Below are 20,255 nucleotides of genomic sequence, written 5' to 3' on the forward strand. Positions count from 1 at the left end.
TTTCCTCGAACATCGAACAAAAAATGCACAGTATAAGGAAGTATGTCATATGCATCAAATTCAACTGATAGTTTATTAAGATCTTGGAAAGAAATTGTCTTCAAAGGAAATAATGCCCTGAAAGGGTAAAATATTAAAAGGAGAATTTATCAAGATTTTGAAGAACCAAGGTTCCTTGGCACCGACTTAGTTTCTGCAGAAGAACTCAGTTGTACCACACGTGTGCGGCGGAGGAGAAACCACCCTGCCTGTCTTCGCTCTTCTCTATCTTTCCTTCCTTCATCTCAATTTGTATTCATGCAAACGATGTTATTCTCCGACTGGTATTTCGCGTTATGTTTAACGATTCTATTTCCCGGTCAGTAGCGGAGAAGCCTAAACCTTTAGGGGAGTGATCATAATCGGCAAGAGAAGACGACTGAAATTTCCGCTATTCTATGAAAAAGCATGCAAACAGTACAAAACGTTTTCGGCCTTGAAATATTTCCGAGGCTTTTGAGAAACGCGAACGCCTTATCAGGATGTCTACGGTCACTTTTCGAAATTTCCGGAAACTTTTTTCAGTTTTCCCGCGCTTTCTGGTGAAAAATGCATGTTTGGTCATTTTGCTCGTGAAGTGTGCGATACGAACCTACCACGAGACATACGTCCATTAACTTTTCATTGCATGTAAGTTTTCAAAGAACAAACCTTTGTGTTTCTGTATTGATTACCTTGCAATGAAAGAAGATCAGTACACCTACATTTCCAATTTATTACGGAATATCAAAATCAAAATTCAGTCCAACAAAGAAATCATTTTATTGAAATCACAAACTTATCAAGATTTAAGCTTACAGCTCCAACGTAGAAATACAAATTTGAAATCCATTCAGTTTACATACTCAGGTACCTGCCATTTGTCAAGTTTAGTTTTCTAAAAAGTTGTATAAAATCAAAACATCATAATTGGGTTTTTTACAATCATGGGCTTTTGCCTTCTCAATAATTGTCAATGAACAGACCTTTTAATTATCAAATATCAAACTTGCGATCTACTTTTAAGTTGATTACAAAATCAAACTTTTCAAAATACGTAAGTCGTATAATCAGGCTCTGAACTTTAACAAAGCTACCTTATTATTCCAATCTGAAATAACAAATTTCAATATTAAACTGACCTAACATTTAACTTTTCGGAAATCTTCAATACTAAGCTAAAAAAAAATTAAATACTATATTGTTTTAAACGACACCTCGGCTTGATATCCGGAACCTTTCGTTCCCAGAGGTCGTGTCGCGCATGGTTTGGTCAATGTGCGGGCGCGGTTGGTTGTTGTCATAGAGAGTTTAAGCATGACGTTTACGGCAGACGGCAAAGATTACCTCTGAATTTTTATTCTTTTTTTTATCCGTAATAAATCACACAAAAATAGAAAAAAGTCTCCTACCATTTACCGCAAATACAAATATTTTCACTCTACTGTACAGACAGCTGAAGACAGACGGCAAAAGTTTCATCTTTGCCGTTCGCCGTAACGTCATGTTTAACCTCTCTTATACTTAAGCATGACGTTACGTCAAACGGCAAAAATGAAACTTTTGCCGTCTGTCTTCAGCTGTCTATACAGTAGAGTAAAAATATTTGTATTTGTGGTGAATAGTAGGAGACATTTTTCTACTTTTGTGTGGTTTATTTAAGGATTAAAAGAAAATATTAAAAGTTCAGGGGTAATCTTTGCCGTTTGTCGTCTGCCGTAAACGTCATGCTTAAACTCTCTAAACTCTCTAATTAAAGCGAACTTCGAACGCCATAACTTACTAAACCGGATAACGACCTTCATGCATGGCGAAGTCGCAAGTTAGTCGGGTAAGCGTCCCCTCGAGCATCCAATCATTACAATTGGGCTTCTGTTTGTGGTTTCCGTTTAATTTCAGATATAATTGAGGCTCTGCTATTCACTTTACAAGTCCTAAGTTCATGAAAATCGTATTGTCACCAATCACACCCTTTGGACAATTTTGCTCTATGTCAAAATAACTTTCTTTAGATCTATAATTTAGCAATTCATCACCTTGGATTTGTACTACCTATGAGGAACTTTTTTTTATTAACTACTCTCTTATACCTCTTAATATCATGCATGATGCAGTCACATAATTTTCTTACTGTCTTCCCACTTTTGTGGTATGTCCATTACACTATTAATGTCTTTATTTTGTGTTTTTTCCTGGTCATAGTCATCCCACACTGCTCTGTCACTGCTCTGGTATTGCTCTGCCGCTGCTCTCCCACTGCTCTGGGGAAATAAGGAGAATACCAAGAAACACATACAGAAGATTGCTCAACTAGCCAAACTAATGTGAACAGTAACGCTCCAAAGAAATTACAACACTTCAAGCTTCAACACTCCAAGCTTGGATCAAGTTACAAAGTTGGAATTACTAAGTTGGAGCAATCTCTTCAGACAGGAGCTTAAGCAGACTGCACAACAGCTTCCTGGCCTGGAACAACTTCCACAACATCCATAGAGGCATTGTCAGTGGATGACTCTGAGGCCATCTCAACATCACCGTCATCAGCAGCTTGTACTTCACCATTAGCATTATTAGAAGTGGCTTGTGTTTCATCAACAGCATTCGCAACTTCATTCCCTGCTTTATTTTGATTAGCTGATGTTGTTGTGCTTGTCTCCTAAAAAGATTTTAAAGCAAGGTGTAAGTAAATATCTTATCAGCTCTAACAGCTGCACTGTACACTGGTATTTGATAATATTTAAATAATTTAAGAGTTCCTGGTCTCTTCTGCTTTTACTTTAGAATCCTATCATGTTTTCCTTGTAGAATGTAAAATTAACCACGACATTAAAAAAGTAAGGGAAAGGGGAAGATCCATACTGAAACAAAAGGCAGTGGCCTGGATTGAAATAGTACCAGAAAAAATAATGTTGGCCTACCAGCCTCACTTTTACATAACAAAGTTGAGGCTCAGGCCTCCTGGATCTGTCTCGGGATAACTATGTTATCTTACCGTTGCAGTTAGGTTTATGAGAAAATGTTTGTACAATTTGAGGTAATAAACTAAACAACTTTCCAATACTATGTTTTGACACTTTTTGAATTGATAATTCTGCACTGTCTTCTGAATCACATTTCTCTCACTCACCTTTCCAGGTAATGGCTTATCTGGGTGATTCTTACGAGCATGCTTCAGACGGGCACCTGGCTGGGTGAACGTCTTATCACAGTGGTCACACTTGTAAGGACGACTACCAGTGTGAGTACGGATGTGGCAAACCAAGGTGAATTCAACCGTGAAGGCCTTGCCACAAATGTGACATTTATATGGGCGTAAACCAGTGTGGATGCGGCTGTGACGCTTGAGATCATTGGTCTGTGTGAAGGTCTTCCCACATTTGTCACACTTAAATGGTCGTACTCCAGTATGGATCAATTCATGCCTGGACAGGGTGTTCCTGTGTGTGAAAGCCTTCCCACAGGTATTGCACTTAAAGGCCTTCTCCTGACTGTGCGTCCGCATATGGGACAGCAAAGGTGACTGCAATGCAAATGCCCGACCACAGATCTTGCATGAGTAAGGCTTCACTCCAGTATGCGTGCGGCTGTGTGCTTGCAGACTGCCCTGCTGTGAGAATGCACGACCACAAAGGTGACACTTGTATGGCTTCTCCCCAGTGTGCACCAGTTGGTGGCGCTGTAGATGTTTCAGCAAGGTAAACTCTTTGCCGCACTCTTCACACTTGTGTTCTTTGATGCCAGTATGAATCAACTTATGGCACTGCAGCGTGTAGTTGCGGATGAATGCTTTGCCACATTCGTCACATTTGAACTTCTTCAGCTTCTCATTTTGTTGGCGAGCATACTCTTCGGTAACTTTGATCTTGGGAATAGCAGCACGAGGGCCAACAGGTTGAGGAACAAAGATGCTTCTCTGTTGTCCTGAGAGAGAAAATATCAGATTAGTAACTTAGAAACACAACTGTAACAGTAAGGTCTTGTCCATTCATGTCAACAGTCACTGTGAGAATCAAGTGCCTTGTCCTTGAACACCACGCCATGACCACATTCAGGACCGAAACTGAACTGCTCAATGTAAAGATCAATTAACATGCTAATCATTTATTTAGCTTCATGTACCTCACCATACATTCATGCATAACTGATTTAAACAAATTAAACAAAAGTATGATATATTTATTGAAAATGTCTTACCTGTGTTACACTTGTATTTGAGATGACCGATGAGAGATGCAGGGTTACTGTACATCTTGCCACAGTTCTTGCATGCAAAGCTTTCATCGTTACCTTCTACAGCAAAAAGAAGAAATAGAGATTACTGATGGAACATGGGAGGCACTTTGTAAAATTACATGTAGACAATCCTCCCTTCCAAATATAAGGCTGTCAAAATGTTGGATCATGTGTAATAAAGGCATCCACGTTCGAGTGTCAATCGATACCCTTGACCGACACTCACTCGACATCTCCATTGATACTTGGTCAATGCTTGATCAACATCTTGGTTGACAGTCTGTTGAGAGTAGACTAATTTTTGCAGACATGCCATCAATTGTCAATCGATATGTATGAGTTGGTTGACACTCTGCCAACTATCAACCAACTGTCGATTGAGTGTCAATCTAGTGTTGAGCGAGTATTGACCGAGTATTGATTGAGATGTCAATTGAGGGTGTCAGTCGACACTCAACTGCATATCATGCCTTTAGTACACATAATCCAAAATGATTCTTTATCTTTGTCATAGCGAAGTTGAAAATGATCAATATTTAAATTCTCATTACAATTTCAATACATTTTCCAGCAAGCAAGTGACAAGAATAAAAAAAATCCATCAACTAGGGTATGTTCTTTTGATACCACACCAAATTCTCAAAAATAACAATACCTGTAGCAAACAACAAGGAGATCTGAAATTACTTTTGGAATAAAAAGCTGTTAATCACCTATCTCCTTTGATGCCTTTGATGCTCCCTTCTTGGAAGTTTTAATTCCAAGAATCCTGGCAAACTTTTCACCATAAAACGTTAACAGCTCATCACCAATCTCAATCTGTTTGGTAGCCATGTAGTAGATATTTCCATCATACTGAACAGCACGGATGTTCTGATCTCCAACACTCTTGGAACAGTTCACATAGCGCAGCCAGTTGGACTGAAAGGCATCACGGCCATCAACCAAGTGCATCAGTTTCCCGTAGTCATCTCGCACCTAAATAAACCAAATTAAATGCAAGGAAACTTAGTGTTAAGTACTTGTTGTTCTATTCTTGAGGTAGCAAGAAAGACACAATGGTGAGAACCTTTGCCTCTCAACAACTGGATTCCTGTACCTGGCATCATAAGTGGGTGAGTTTGTTGTTGGTGTTTGCCTTACTTTGAGGGTTTTCTCCAGGTCCTCTGGATTTTTGTTTCCTATCAAAACCAACACTCCAGACTCAAACTTCATTCTGGAAACAGTGGACATAGGACCTTCCTGTGGGATGTTCTGCTGCCAATTCTGATTTATTGTACCATTATTCATTACAACAAGTCTTTTCTCCAGCAATCTAATTTATTAGGTTTCCTCAACAATTTCATCAGCCTCAAACACGGTTGTGATTTCCTTGACTCAACCTAAATGTCCTTGGGGGAATTTTACAAAATGTACAACAATACTAAGGAAAATACAAGACCTAACTTACCTCCCATACATATGGCGAGTCTTTATACTGCTTTGCCTCCTCTGCAGTAACCTTTTTACCAACAAATGGACCAAAAAAGTCATGTTTGGGAATAACACACTTGGCAAACACCCCTCGACCAGCCTTTGGAATATTGGATTCTTTCACTTCAAGTCCAGGAGGAACAATGACCTCTGCTTGTGCAACTGTATGACAGAAAATTAATAAAAACAACTGTGAAACCATTCATTACTTAAGCTTTACATTACTTGCAAAAACTTTCACACATTTTATTTTGGACTTATAATTTTTAGACACTTAATCTCATTTTGAACAAGTTTCTGACAAACTTTTGGGCACTTTGCTGAAACATAGTTTGCGCGTGCCTACAAAACACAAATTAGACTGAAACAACATCTGTGAAAATGATAGTTTTACTACACCCTCAAGGTTTAACAGATACACCAGTGAGAAAATAACAGAAATTGTATCAAGCTGTTACACATCTCAAGTAGTGTCTCAACTAGAGTTCACTCCATAAAGGAAACTTAAAGCATTGGAGCTAATTAAAAGTTTGATGCTGTAAATATTTCGGAAGGTTAAAATTTTGGACACTTAAAAATTTCAATGATTATATTTTCAAATAATTTTTGCCCAAAATTAAAATCGTCCAAAATTTCTTGCAAGAAATGGATATTAGAAATTTTTTCCCTTCTGAAGTGTAATACATAAGAATTTTTATTAAGCTGAAAGTTGTTTTCCTCACTAAAGCACATGTAAGTTTGAAAGAAAATGAGCTTTAATTAAATTTGATCACTTAGCTGAGAACAGGCCAAGAAATCGTGCAGAGCGATCGAAGTAAGTCGAGCAATAAGTCCTATATACCCGAGCTCCAAACGCGCCGAAAATGAGGTCACATATTAATGACAGGTAAAGGAAACCAGTTAGCGTTGCTTCCTACACTTGAATGGTTTTCTGAATTGATAAATATCACGCGTGGAAGTGACATGTAACAAAATTAGCATTTTCTCACGCGAAATTTTTGCCGAAATTTGGACGGGTAAAAAAGCAGCTCAGAGCGATTATAACATCGGGTTTCGCTTCGTTTTTGTTGACATCTCGGTGGTTTCATTCGCTTGGCTGTAAGTGTAAACCAATACGTGAATATGTAAATACGCGCACGGCATCCAGGGCGCAAGGTTGGTTGCTCTCTGAAAGTGTTTATAATACACATTTATACAAATTATCGACCCAAGACATTTTTAAACTAAGACTTATACTTCATTAACCTGGCTGCTGGAGATAGATAAGTTGTCAAAAGCAAACACAGGTCAGTTTTAAGCGGCCATTTAGTCCTGCCTTGTACTGTATGCAATGACTATGAAGACGCGCATACAAATGAAGTTGAATTCCGAGATCACTCGACTCGCGCTGGAATTGTATCATTTTCGGCTCAAAAATTCTTTCCACTTATTCCCTACGAAGCTAAGTTTAATCCCGTTCTGGTATAGCTTTCTTCGAGAGTGGCAATCATTCGGGAATTATAAGAATTATTTGAAATAAAACTCGGAATCTAATTGCTAATTTATGCAGGTTGACCATGTGCTTGGGCTAAAATTATAAATACCAAACTCACGCTTGCTAAGCTCCGCATCAGGCAAATCTTCTCCAAAATAATACTTGAGCTCGATAATTTTACGGCGCACTGGTTTGGAGGAAGTTCCCCGATCGACGCTCTTTGTATGGCCATCTTCTCCAGCTTCTTCATCTTCGCTTTCGCTGCTTTCCGAACCCGTTTCTTCGCCATCGTCTTCTTCTTCGAAATCATCCGCGTCTACGCCAGTTATTTCAGGGTCTGTCTGTGTCTCAGCGTCCACTTTATTCGCCATTTTTGCCTGCAGCTCCTCTTCTTCTGAAATCGAAATAAAAGTTTCAACAATTTGCTAGTAAGCTTGTAAAGGAATGTAATAAACAGCTCGCGTTCAAAACACACGCTTCTGTAACAAGCGAATGTTACCTTTGCTCTTCTTCGCAGAGGATCGCGTTCCAACCCCCATTTCTACGACTCGCCGGCACGCCGGAGTTCTGCGCGTTCAAATTCTGGCGTGACTTCAACTCTTACAGCCTTTCTAGAGCCCTGTATGACCTGTAATAATCGCACTCACCAAGCACCACAAGTCTTTCCAGAGCATGTAGAAACGCAAGCAGTGAGTGAACTTACTTTCCGAGCAGTTCACATAGTCCACTTTCGATCTGTCAATCACAATAGCTCTACAATGGCTTCTGCATTCAATTGGCTTGCAGCACACAATTGGCTTTCACAGCTTTCCCGCCAGTTCTTTTGTTATGAAATACTTTTAAATTCTTGCATAGTAATAAGTAATCGTGAGCGTTGAGTCTTGCATTAGAATATCAAATAACGATAATATTCTTTTAAAATGAAATCTTATAAGTTTCGTTCAAATTCTTCTCGCAGCGTGACTTGGTCCGCCAGCAAGAACATTTAACTGATCTAATTGATTTTCCACGCTATTGCAATGTTTGCCGAGGCAAACCATTATTACATTATAAAATAAATTGAAGACAAACGTCTCACTGTGACAGACAGTAAACATATTTCAGGTGCCCTGATCAAATTCACAGGTAGATCAAAAAGTTGTGACCTGGCACACCCTGTTTGCGTGACAATTTTCAATCGCAAACACTGCTGGTGTCAGTGCGTGTCACGCTAGGTTTCGCGAACTGTTACAAAAATATATTCTAAAATAATAATAATATAAAACAACTGTTACATCGCCGCTAGTCTAACAACACATTTTTACATCTTATTAAGTCTATTAATCAAGCGCTGATCAACGTTTCTCAACTCCTCACGTCTGACGAAAAAGCGTGAAAAGAAATTTGGAAGAGACTGAAAGAAAATAATCTTTACGCTAAAGGAGAGGCCCATGTATGGGGGATATGTTCTCTTGGATCATATTCTCAATCTCGTCAGAAAACTGACCGATAAATATACAGCATCATCTGGAAAAGTTTAATACGGTTCTCATCCAATTCTTGAAAAGTTATGAAAAGTTAAATATTGGCCCTCTGAAATAAATTTTTTTCAGTGAAAGTGTTTAAGTCAAAATAAGTAAATTTTAAAATTTGGCCTTTGTGGTTGGTGTTCTTCAGATTACGCAGAATTTTGTGCTTTCACGTCGTTGATGTTTTCATGGCACGGACGGCAAAGAATGTGCCAAGACTGGGATCTAACGCACCTGCAAAGCCATTGCACTCGTAAAGCATTCTGTTTAGTGGCGTTGCCGTTGCCGTTGTGGTTTGCTAAAACTCCCATATAATTAAAAATACATATATATTGATCTATCGTCGATCGCGCTGTCACATAGGTAGTAGGAATACCACGTTAGGCTATGTTCATGCGGTTTTCTCTCGCGTCACACCCGACGGACTAAGCGAAAGAGGGACTACGCGTAGTCTAGGTGCCGAGAACGATTATCGCGCGCTGGGCCTAAGGCTGTGTTCACACCTGGTGCCCGAACACTGTTGTCTGGACATTCGACATGAAATAGTGTACTCCAAGTACTCAGGTACCGTTTAGTAAGGTCGAGACCTTGTACCCGGTGCACGGGCACTGGGTCCAAATTCTGGTATGAGTGTGTGTGTGTTCACATTAGTACCCAATAAAAATCGTACTCGGCAACTTTAAACACACTTTTTTCCAACTGGGCGGGGGCATGGAATCCACCGCGAGAAAATCCTGCTCTTGAAGACACTGAACTCCCCATGTTACGCAAATGACAGTGGAGAAACATAAGTCGCATTGGAAGACTAATCCTGCTAGAACTTCATGAACTGAAATTCAATCCGTGTGTTAAAATTCTGTCCCAGACAAACATTTTTGGGCTTGTTCAAGCTGATACGCTTTGACACTTGAATAGGCTGATGAGCTATCATATCGCAAAGTCACACAAAGCTTTATATGTCTATTTATAGTAGATTTAATCATCGCAACATGATGACACTATGTACAGTTTGATTTTGAGGTCATTTGAATTAACAAAAATATCAAAGTGGCTGTGAGACACTGAACTTTTAAAATAAATTATAAAAGGGCAAACAAAATGAAAAAGTTCAACGTTAAGAAACTGTTTGTTACTCAGGAACGGCCTACACGTTTTACGTTACGTCTTCCTTGTGCTGTAGTCAAAAACGGTAAGATCATTTTGTTTGGTCAAAAGTGAGGTATGGACTGAGCGAAACACTTGAGCCTGCGGTACGTAAATAAATAATTAATATTTTGGCCCTCAGGTAGTTAGCGCAGTGTAATAAGCGAGACATTGGGAGTTCGAATCCTAGTGGTGACTACTGATTATTTTCCCTTTTCTTCTCCATTCTTTTTTTTTTTTTTTTGTCAAGAAACACTTTGATTAGGATAATAGATTATCGAGTTAAAAAATACTTGGATCAATGCCAATGAGACCACATTACAGTTGTCTGTTCAGTGACCTGGCCTTTGAATGGCAGCGAGGCTGAAGGTGACCTTGTTTTGATAAAGACCTCTCTGCTTTCGTTGTGTAAATCAAGTTGCAGACCACAGTGTAAATAGTATACACTGCATGAATCATCTCCCCGTTAGTATTGGAACCTATCAGTGGAACTTTTTACTACCGGCACTGAGCTACAAAGAACACCTGGTGAGCTAGATCATGTTACTCGGTTCTACAAAGTCCAGCGTCACGTTTATTTCAGTTAATTCGCCAGTGTTAGTGTCCTTTTTTGACAATTTTCAATCAGGGTGGGGACCTTACGAGATCAGTAAGGAGGTCTGCAAACAAATGGCGCATTTGATTATGCGCCATACTGAATTCTCAGTCGCTTTGCAGTCATCAAAATATGAAAAATATGCGGGCTGAAGTAACGTTAGCAACAAATATGAAGTCGTAAACTTTTTCCTGTCTTTTTCTGCTTGTGCAAGCGTAGGCAGAAGCTTATAAATTATCTGGTGATGGGGTGATAAGCCTCTGGCGTGGGGTAAGATTGCTTTTTACAAGACTTTTGCGAGAACATTGAACAATTTTATTCTTTAAATAATTCATATTTGCACGTCTTATGTAAATTGAGAAGAAAATCATTCCTTCTTTCCTGAGGCCAGAAGCCTGACGTGAATTCTATGAGGATATACGCAACATTTGTTTAAACTCGATCTATAGACTTCTTGTCTCTTCACACTCGTCTTCTCTTTCAACTTCCCTATTTGTCTTCATCAGCACACGAATCCTGGATGCCTTCAAACACTAACGGCTCGTCTAAGAAACCAGCAAAACATACATTAATAATACATACTGCGAAGACTAGGTGATCACGAAAAAAAACAGAATATACTTAGAAACAAAAAAGTGTCTTTGCAACTGAAAACTGAAAGCCGAAGACACTACAAGTGGACGAAGAACGATGGTTGAATTTCGCACCTGTTCCAGCCATGACCGTTGTACCCTCTGTGAGGAATTCGTACGGCTTCATGTCCCCACCCTGGAGAGTGAGAAGTACTAAGGGCAAGACACTTTCATAGCCCAGAACAATACACTGATCATCACCCATGGGACATACCGCTGTGACCTGCGAAAAAGAAATAAGGATTATCAGGTTCATCATGTTTCGATTTCGAAAACTGAAAACCACATTTTCGCCAGTCGTATTCGAGTACAAATACAGCGGTTTTACCTGTAAAACTTCGGGAAAAAATCGCTACTTGATATAGGCCCCACCCTTGTAAATTATTAGGATTCTGGAAGCAATTTTACTTCTTCCATTATGAAGATCGAGTTGTTTTGTAATTTAATTCATTTCAGGATGCTCAGAGCCTTTTTAAAATATGTTTAAAAAGTTCCACCGCTCAGTACTCAGTTCTTTATTTTTCACAACAAAATTACCTTGAAAATATAAGCCCGACCCTAAAATCAATCCTACTGCCCAAAAATAAGCAGAGACTTCAGAGAAAAGCGACAAGATGTATTTCTTCCTACACCTCCCCTGTCCTGAACAGGCCATTTCCAAGTTCGCTTATGCCTCAGTTTCAAAAAGAGTCTTCATGCAAAACCTTTTAGGCGAAATGAGTTCAATTTGCATGAAAATGAACCTGTAGCGCGAACATATTTTCATATGAATAGTCTCGCACGAAGACTCGTTTTGACACAGGGAAAAAGAAACTCGAAAATCCGGCCAATTGGGTTCTAGTGCATGCAAGGGTTACCCAGTATTCAATTCGCCCGTACCCATCATATACCTGGGTAGACTAGGCAGACTAACCTGAAGGCCATTTAGTTGTTGGCGCGGTTTCGTGAATAGAGACTTCAAAAATTAATGCTACATCCAAGTCTTCCACCTTATCTGCAGTGAAGGTAGCTTTCTGAGCGGCCGCTTTCATGTCCCACATGATCAGTGTCTTTCCCTCATGGGACACCACCTCTGACGCGATGACGTCAATTCGAAGATTGCTGAAATGGCTACTGGGAAGGATATGAATGGCGGTCCCTAAAAAGCGTGACAAAACATGAATAAGTTTGGTAAAAGAAACACATTACCGTGTCTAACCTTCAAAGATTGTCCGTGAGGGAGAACCAAGAGGACTCGCCCCAGGGTAAAAATGCAGAGGCTGTCTGTTCGGCTCCAGGGATGTTGCTAAGGCCCCGTCCACATTCCGCCGAAGGAATTTGAAAACGCAACAATCACCGGTCATTTTGTATTTGTGTTTGGGCAAAACTCGGTCAGGAAAATCACATAATTATCGCGGTGACGCCATGGTTATCGAAGAGCTTCGTTTTCAAAATGTTTTCCGTCCACACGAAAACGTAATGCCGGAGTTTTCAACTTTCTCCGGTTTAAAGAGCGTTTTCGAAAAGCTCCGTTTCCGTGACGGATTAATGTGGACGGTAGAGATAAAGCTGGGTTTTTAAATTTCTCTGGCGTATTTCAATCAAAACAAAGGCTTGGGGTAACTTATGGCCATTGGCAGTCTATTTGCCCAGAGCCGGCCCTTGATAAAACGCTTCGTTACGTTTGGGATGATGATAGAGAAATGGATAAAATTTAAAATTGTCCCAGGAGCCCACTAGCAAGTCTGATGTTACTCTAGTGCCATGCGTTAAGAATAAAACAGATTTAAATTTGTTACTTGTACTTGAGAACTTTTGTAATGCCTAAGAAATCAAATCTTCTGGTCGTACCTTCTAAAATGTTCCAACAAACTAGCTGTGACGGCTTACAAAGACTTGCACATAGTAGTATGTTCAAGTCCTTGTGAGCCGTCACAACCAAAGAAATGGCGTCGGTGTCATTCGCATTCCGCCAGTCATGCGCAAGCTTTCCTAAAACATCAAGACGTCGAGCGCGAGAGCGACCTCTACTTTTTGCCTTTCCCCAGCCCCACCCCCTTGCGTTTTGGCTTGTTCATATCCCACGCGCCGGGTTAATATTTTGCTGAGCTTGCGATCACGACGAATTCAAGACAAAATAGAGGGTCTGTGGACATACTGGTCTCCACACACAGTTATAGCACTATCTAGAGTTCTCTTTATGATGTGATGTCAAGATTCTCCTTACAGTGTCTTCTTTTCACTTAAATTACCCTCCAAACATCAAACCACAAACCACAACCTCAAGCAAACAACTTCCCCATCCAATTTATCGAGATATCGGGCAAAAAACGAGCAAAATTTAAACGCGTCCAAACGTTTGGGCTTTTGATCATGATGAAGTACACTTATAATGGCCTCTAAGCTCAAAACGAAAACACTGTGCACGTTTCTCAAGCGGTATTAAGTGCCGTGAGTCCCTCATACGACTGTCGAACAATAAAAGACGACGACATCAAAAGACCCCAAAAATATAAAGCGAGAAAAATAGCAGGTACAGGTACACTTAAAGAAAAAAATGCAACTTGAGCTTAACTGAATGCATCTTACCTGTGAAGTATTTCACCAGTTTCAAATGAAATCACCACTATGCCTCGTTTAAACGAAGCCACGCTGATCTCATTGTCACAACAACACATGATCATGCCAATCTCTTCTCCAGCTTCCGGCACGGTCAGCAATAAGGAGCCATCGCTCATGTCCCACGCTTTCACCACACCGTCCTCTGCGCCTATAACAAAATGGCCGCAGTCAGGAGTCGACGCTCAATTCACCCATCAGACACGAGAGAATTTTGGCGCGAAAATCGCGGCCAATCAGAGATTACACGGATCTCTGAAGGACTACGTCATCAAAAATTTTTCAGGTCGAATCGACCGGACGAAGATTTGAGGGTGGAAGAGTTACGGCTCTGTCGAGTCTGTTTAAAGGGGAATCTTTTTTTACAATATTTGCCTCATTAGCGTAAGTGAACAGTTTTTGATGGAGTTACATAAACATTAGCTCTGAATATATAAAGGACACAGCACAATTAACCGTCCTAAGGAATTTTTGCCCGATATATTGAAACTTTTTGTGCGAGGCGGGTCTAAAATCTCAAAATTTTACGAAGGATGTACGAGCTTATTAGCGCTTCTGTTTACCAGGAATTTTGCAATTTTTGAAAGCCAATTTCTCCTCGAATATAACACCCAAAGAGCCCAATCTTTTGCCAGTTACTAAGTTTTACAAGCTCTTTAAATGTTTGTAGTCAGTTCGTGCCTATTGCGATGCCTTCTCTACGTTAAGTTTTATGTTAACGAGGAAAATGTAAACAATGACGTCAGAAATGATTTTCGCCTATTCAGATTAATTACAAAACAAAGCAACAACAGCTTTTAAACTGTAACAGTGTTATCCAAAAATTACCTGTAACAACGTATCTACGGTAACTGGTGGCAGCGAGTCCATGGACTGTGCTGGCCGAGTGTCCAACTAACGTCTGTATTAACTGTCCGCCAGGAGGGGTTAAAAAAGCTCTCAGGGGGATGGGATCAGTGTGGGCTCTGGTGGGCTGCGAGAATCCTGGACAAGCTTAGAAAGTATCTGAAGTTAGAAAAGGTGATGGTTAGGCCAGAATTACAGCACACTTGGCGACCACCAGTGAAATAAACGTTCAAGACCGCCCAAGTAACAGTAAAATAGAAGTAATTGATTGATTCATAACTTCATGTAAGGAAGTGTTGTCTTCATATTCCGACAAGAATCCTTGTTTGAATTCCGTGACTTTTCCCGCGCTTGCCGCAGGTTATATGTTTTGTGTAATACTCGAGGAGAAATGTAACCCGCGCTTTCCGCGGGTTACATTTTTCCCGCAATTTCTTTGGGGTTACAATCTTTCCCGCCCTTGCCACAGATTACATGTTTACCCGCGTTTGCTACCCGTAACAAGCTCTTCTGCGCTTGCTGCGAGTGCTAAAAATACAAAAAAAAGTTTCATTCCTCGCAAACCAACACTAGATCAATCTCGTCACCCTACAAATGAAACCAACAAGTTTCAAAACAAAACGCAAAATCGCCCAACCGGAACTAAGCGCGGGAAACACGACGCCAGTTCGAATTAGTTTACACACGAGTTTAGATTAAAATACAGACTCACTATAGTAGTATACAACAACGCCTATACTTACTGGTGATAGGATGAATGTAATCACGTGATAGGCATTCTGAACCTTACACTGTCAAAATCAAAGTACAACAAAAATAAACAATTTTAAGACTAAACCCAGTAATATGACACCATGTCAAATGTTACCTAAAAGGCGATTTAAAAAATACTATTGTTACTAGGGCCGGTTTGTTCGAAAGCCGGTTAACGCTAACCCAGGAATGAAAGTCAACCGAAGTATTCATTTTTCTTGTATAAAAGTGTTTTTCACTGCTTATGTTTTGTGTAGCTTAGAATTATTTAAACTCAAAACTGAAGGACAGACAATATTAACAGACAAGCACAACCAGGCCCAGAAGTTTCTATGCCAATCCTGAATCAACTGATCTTACTTTGAAAAGCTGGGCTGACGCACTTTAAGAATAACGAACAAGAAATATGCGGGGAAAATCCTGAATATCAGATAACAGGAAAGAAAACATCAAACTGGTGTGAACCTGGTAGAGCCTCGCTACAAATTGCGAAGCGAGTTGTTCAGGGTCGCTGAAAATGGCGTCTTGGACGAGCTGAAGCACTCCCCCAACAGCATCAATGTCAGGGTGATTCACAACCTTCATGGCGGCATGGACATTATCCAACACAGACCTGTGAACTGACACATTTTAAGAATGACGAACAAGAAATATGGGGAGAGATACTGAATATAAAAGGAAAGAAAAACATCAAACTGGTGTGAACCTCGTAGAGCCTCGCTACAAATTGCGAAGCGAACTGTTCTGGGTCGCTCAAAATGGCATTTTTGGGAGAGCTGAAGCACTACCCCTACAGCATCAATGTCAGGGTCATTCACAACCTTCATGGCGGCATGGAAATTATTCAGCACAGACCTGTGAACAAAAGTAACAATGTTTAGTTCAGAGACAAAATAAATGGAAGCATATCTGACCAGAGTGTACGTTTAAAAGAAAGGGTCAACTGCTTAAGGGGCGGCATTCAAAAGCTACACATTAAAGACGTTCTCTCCAGTTAAACTGCGCAGCTTTAAAAAGTTTGTATGAACGCTCTTGTTGTAAGTAGTTGGTACTTCAATGAGCTGCCTGGATTTTTATTCACGTGGGTGAAGTTGTAGTAGGTTGTAGCATGTTACCGTAACTTGCAACACGGTTGGTAATTTAAGGGAAACAGCACTTTTCAACATGAAATGCGACATTTTTGCACCCTAACTTGCAAGATAATGTTGTTCTCATCAGTTCCACTTAACTTACTTAAGTTATTACTACAAAAGCCAAAAAGGCTGTTACCCTACCTAAGAGAATGCGCTGTTATTTTTATACTGAGCCAAAGTTACACAGCACTTCACTTTTTAACTCGTCCCATCTTTCGCTGCGCATCAGATGAACGGGAAATTCGTGTGGTTTACTCAAATTGTATCTGCCTTTAGACAATATCAGAGGTTGTCCTGAAATACTCGCCAAGCGCACGTATTTGCCATGAATGAGAGTCGACTCCTTCGTATTCTCCGCTGCACAAAAAGGAAACAAAATTGTTCTAGACCTGCTAATTCTGTGCGATAATCGCTTTTTCCACTGTTTCTAACAAAATGAAGCCTTTTCGCGACCTGCTTTACAAAAGTTACATTTGATAGTCGATGCTGCCACCTAACACGATAACAATAAGCGCTTCTGCCTATCTTAAATCTTACTTTTGAGAATTTGGCGGTTGATCAATACAAATTGTAACCCTAGCTGACGAATTCCTTTAATCTCAACACCTTCATGCCTAACAATGTAATGATATAAGGAGAAATTAGATGTTGAACAATCTCGCTTACCAACAAAAATTTATTCCCAAGAAATAACCAGCAACATTGCACTGTGCAAGCGCTTTCTCTGAGACGAATCTGGCAAGTATCTAGCATAGGCGGCTTGAAAAAACTGACAGGTTTTTACTGTAAATGCGGGAAGAAAATTTAGGGACTCAAGCTGGTGTCCGCTTAATAAACGGTGTCCGCTTAATGTGGGGTGACGCATTTTAAGAATGACGAATAAGAAGTATGGGGGAAAATCCTGAATATATGGGGAAAGAAAAACATCAAAATGGTGTGAACCTCATAGAGCCTCGCTACAAATTTGCGAAGCGAGTTGTTTATGGTCGCTCAAAATGGCGTCTTGGGCGAGCTGAAACACTCCCCCAACAGCATCAATGTCAGGGTCCTCTCCAACCTTCATGGCGGTCTGGAAATTTTCCAACACAGACCTGTGAACAAAAGTAACAACGTTTAATTCAGAAACAAAATAATGCAAGTATATCGGACCAAATTAAAGTGTACGTATGAAAGAAAAAATCAACTGCTTAAAACGCTGCATTGAAAAGCTACACATTAAAGACGTTTAGTTCCCCTTAGTCGAACGGTTAAGATTTAAAAAGTTTGTATGAACGCTCTTGTTGTAAGTAGCTGGTACTTCAATAAGCTGTATGGATTTTTATCCTCGTGGGTGAAGTTGTAGTAAGTAAATTGTACCATGTTACCGTAACTTCAACATGGGGGTTGATTTCAGCGAACCAGCACTTTTCAACATGAAATGCGACAATTTTGCGCCCTAACTTGCAAGACAATGTTGTTCTCATCAGTCCTACTTAACTTACTTAAGCTATTACTACAAAGGCAAAAAGGCTGTTACCCTACCTGAGGGGACGCGCTGTTATTTTTATACTGAGCCAATGAAAGATACAGAACACTTCACTTTTTAACTCGTCCCATCTTTCGCTGCGTATCACATGAACGGGAAGTTCGTGTAGTTTCCCCAAATTGTATCTGCCTTTAGACAATATCAGAGGTTGTCCTGAAATACTCGCCAAGCGCACATGTTTGCCATGAATGAGAATCGTCTCCTTCGTGTTCTCCGCTGCACAAAAAGGAAACGAAACTGTTCTACACTTGATAATTTTGTGCGATTATCGCTTTTTCCACTGTTTTTAACAAAGTTAGGCCTTTCCTCGACCTGTTTTACAAAAGTTACATTTGATAGTCGATGCTGCCACCTAACACGATAACAACATATAAGCACTTAATGACTGGCCCAACAGGCAATACTGAGTTTTGTTTCCCCGAGACCCTCAAACATTGAGCGTCTCGGTGAGTATTGTATTAATTCTGCCTACCTTAAATCTTAGTTTTGAGAATTTGGTGATTGATCAAGGCAAATTGTACCACTAGCTGACGAATTCCTTTATTATCAACACCTTCATGCCTAACAATGTAATGATATAGGGGAAAAATTAGATGTTGAACAATCTCGCTCTTACCAACAAGTTCTTCCCAAGAAATAATCAGCAACATTGCACTGTGCAAGCGTTTTCTCTCAGACGAATCTGACAAGTATCTAGCATAGGCGGCTTGAACAAACTGGCGGTGATACCAGTAAGCGACCCGGGCATCATCTGCTCCCCTGTCCACCAGGTATGAGGCAAGATCCGCCCTTATTCTGATCCACAACAGGGGGGTAGCCTACTGATAGGTGGGGTCCAGTACTGGAACACATCATGGAGGGCCTCATCACACGACAAGATGTCCTCGAGCTCGTTTGTGGTCAGACCGTGAGAAGCTAGCTATAGCGGAACACAACAAAAGAAAAATATCATTGTGAACTTTCTGTGGATTAAACCCTGGGTAAGACCATTTGAACGAGAGCTTTAACGGATGCGTTCATTGCCTTGTACAGAGTGGTTCCAACATTTTAGTCTGTTTGGATATCCTGATGAAACAACGTCTCTCGTGTTTGGTATATTACATAATAATAAATAAAAAACTTTTTCTGTAATGAATATCAAGTTACAAACTAATCTTTTAATGCTAGCATACTTTAAGTGTAGGAATACACTTGTACTCTTCACTAGGCAAAGTGGACACAATAAACTTCACATGAAGTGGAAGTTTATTGTGTCAACTTTGCCCAGTCAAGAGGGGAGGGTTGGTCGAGAGAGTCGAGAAGGATCACTAAGGGTTGTTTCTTTGTAGCACTCGACAAAAACACGGGAAACTGATCAAACACACCCTTAATTGACTGAAAAAAGCAAAATGAAATCAACACAGTGTGAGAAACTTTTGCTTTTAATTTGTGCATGGATTAGGGCTTAATTCTATGAAACCTGTCCGTGGGTAAATTGTTGGAAATGCGGCAAGCGAAGCACAAACGAGTTTGTATGAGAATTCCAGTTATTTCGATGTCAAACAACTTTAAATTTACAAAATTTCACTTTTGTGTTATTTCAGAGATCAGGTAATTATAAACTCACATGTGGAACTCTAGCAGTCAACTTGTACACGTGTTTGATCTGCCACATGATTGATTTGAGCAATCGACGAATTGTTGAACTTCTTGGTGTTGTACCAAGAAACCTTTTGAGGCAGTAAAGGACACAACATTTCTTTTTATTCTTGGAAATCCAAATGTAAATATTATTTCAATTAATTAGATTCTGTCTGCCCCGTCAGTCCTCCGTACGTCTGTCTCTCTGTTAGTCCATCCGTCTGTCTGTCTGTCTGTCCGTCTGTTTGTCGGTCCGTCCGTCTGTCCGTCTGTCTGTCTGTCCGTCCGTCCGTCCGTCTGTCTGTCTGTCTTTCTGTCTGTCTTCTTTCTGTCTGTCCGTCTGTCTGTCTGTCTGTTTGTCTGTATGTGTCTATCAGGAAACATTCAACCATGAGAGAACCAACCATTAAACACACATACCTGAGACAATCACAACACTTTTTATCCATGTATTAACTTGTTGCCTTGGCCGCCAGGGCAATAACAGCTGTTTTGCCGCACCCAGACTTCCCATGGATCACCAGAGGATATTGACTTGGGCCTCTAACGTACTTTTCAATATCCTGAGAAGAAAGAACAACATATTCTTTCTTAAGGTAAATACTGAAAAAAAAAAAAAAAGCCGCAACCACTGACCCCCTCGAAAAAAGCAATCGGAGAAGTAAAAAAATATAATCCCTAAACATATTATATATACCGATGGG

At 40.2% G+C, this 20,255-nt stretch overlaps 1 protein-coding gene across 1 annotated transcript; it reads right to left on the minus strand.

Annotated features, from left to right (window-relative positions):
* Positions 1-782: 782 nt before the first annotated feature.
* LOC110047932 (uncharacterized) lies at positions 783-8,023 on the minus strand. The gene is made up of 7 exons (XM_020753687.2): positions 7,698-8,023; positions 7,317-7,592; positions 5,702-5,886; positions 4,965-5,229; positions 4,213-4,308; positions 3,146-3,939; positions 783-2,674 (listed from the first exon to the last, which is right to left on the minus strand). The coding sequence occupies exons 1-7, from the start codon at positions 7,735-7,737 to the stop codon at positions 2,456-2,458; spliced, it is 1,875 nt and encodes a 624-aa protein (XP_020609346.1). The 5' UTR covers positions 7,738-8,023; the 3' UTR covers positions 783-2,455.
* Positions 8,024-20,255: the final 12,232 nt, after the last annotated feature.

Source organism: Orbicella faveolata, unplaced genomic scaffold, assembly GCF_042242905.1.
Source record: "Orbicella faveolata isolate gen_17 unplaced genomic scaffold, um_ofav_v1 contig_13, whole genome shotgun sequence".
NCBI classification, from domain to species: Eukaryota; Metazoa; Cnidaria; class Anthozoa; order Scleractinia; family Merulinidae; genus Orbicella; species Orbicella faveolata.

Excerpts from the sequence above, each read along its gene's own strand:
- LOC110047932 (XM_020753687.2), bottom strand. The coding sequence starts at position 7,737 with ATGGGGGTTGGAACGCGATCCTCTGCGAAGAAGAGCAAAG. Across the intron at positions 7,593-7,697 it reads CTCTGCGAAGAAGAGCAAAG|AAGAAGAGGAGCTGCAGGCA; the intron begins GTAACATTCGCT and ends TTTCGATTTCAG. Across the intron at positions 5,230-5,701 it reads ACTCGCCATATGTATGGGAG|GTGCGAGATGACTACGGGAA; the intron begins GTAAGTTAGGTC and ends TGGTTTATTTAG.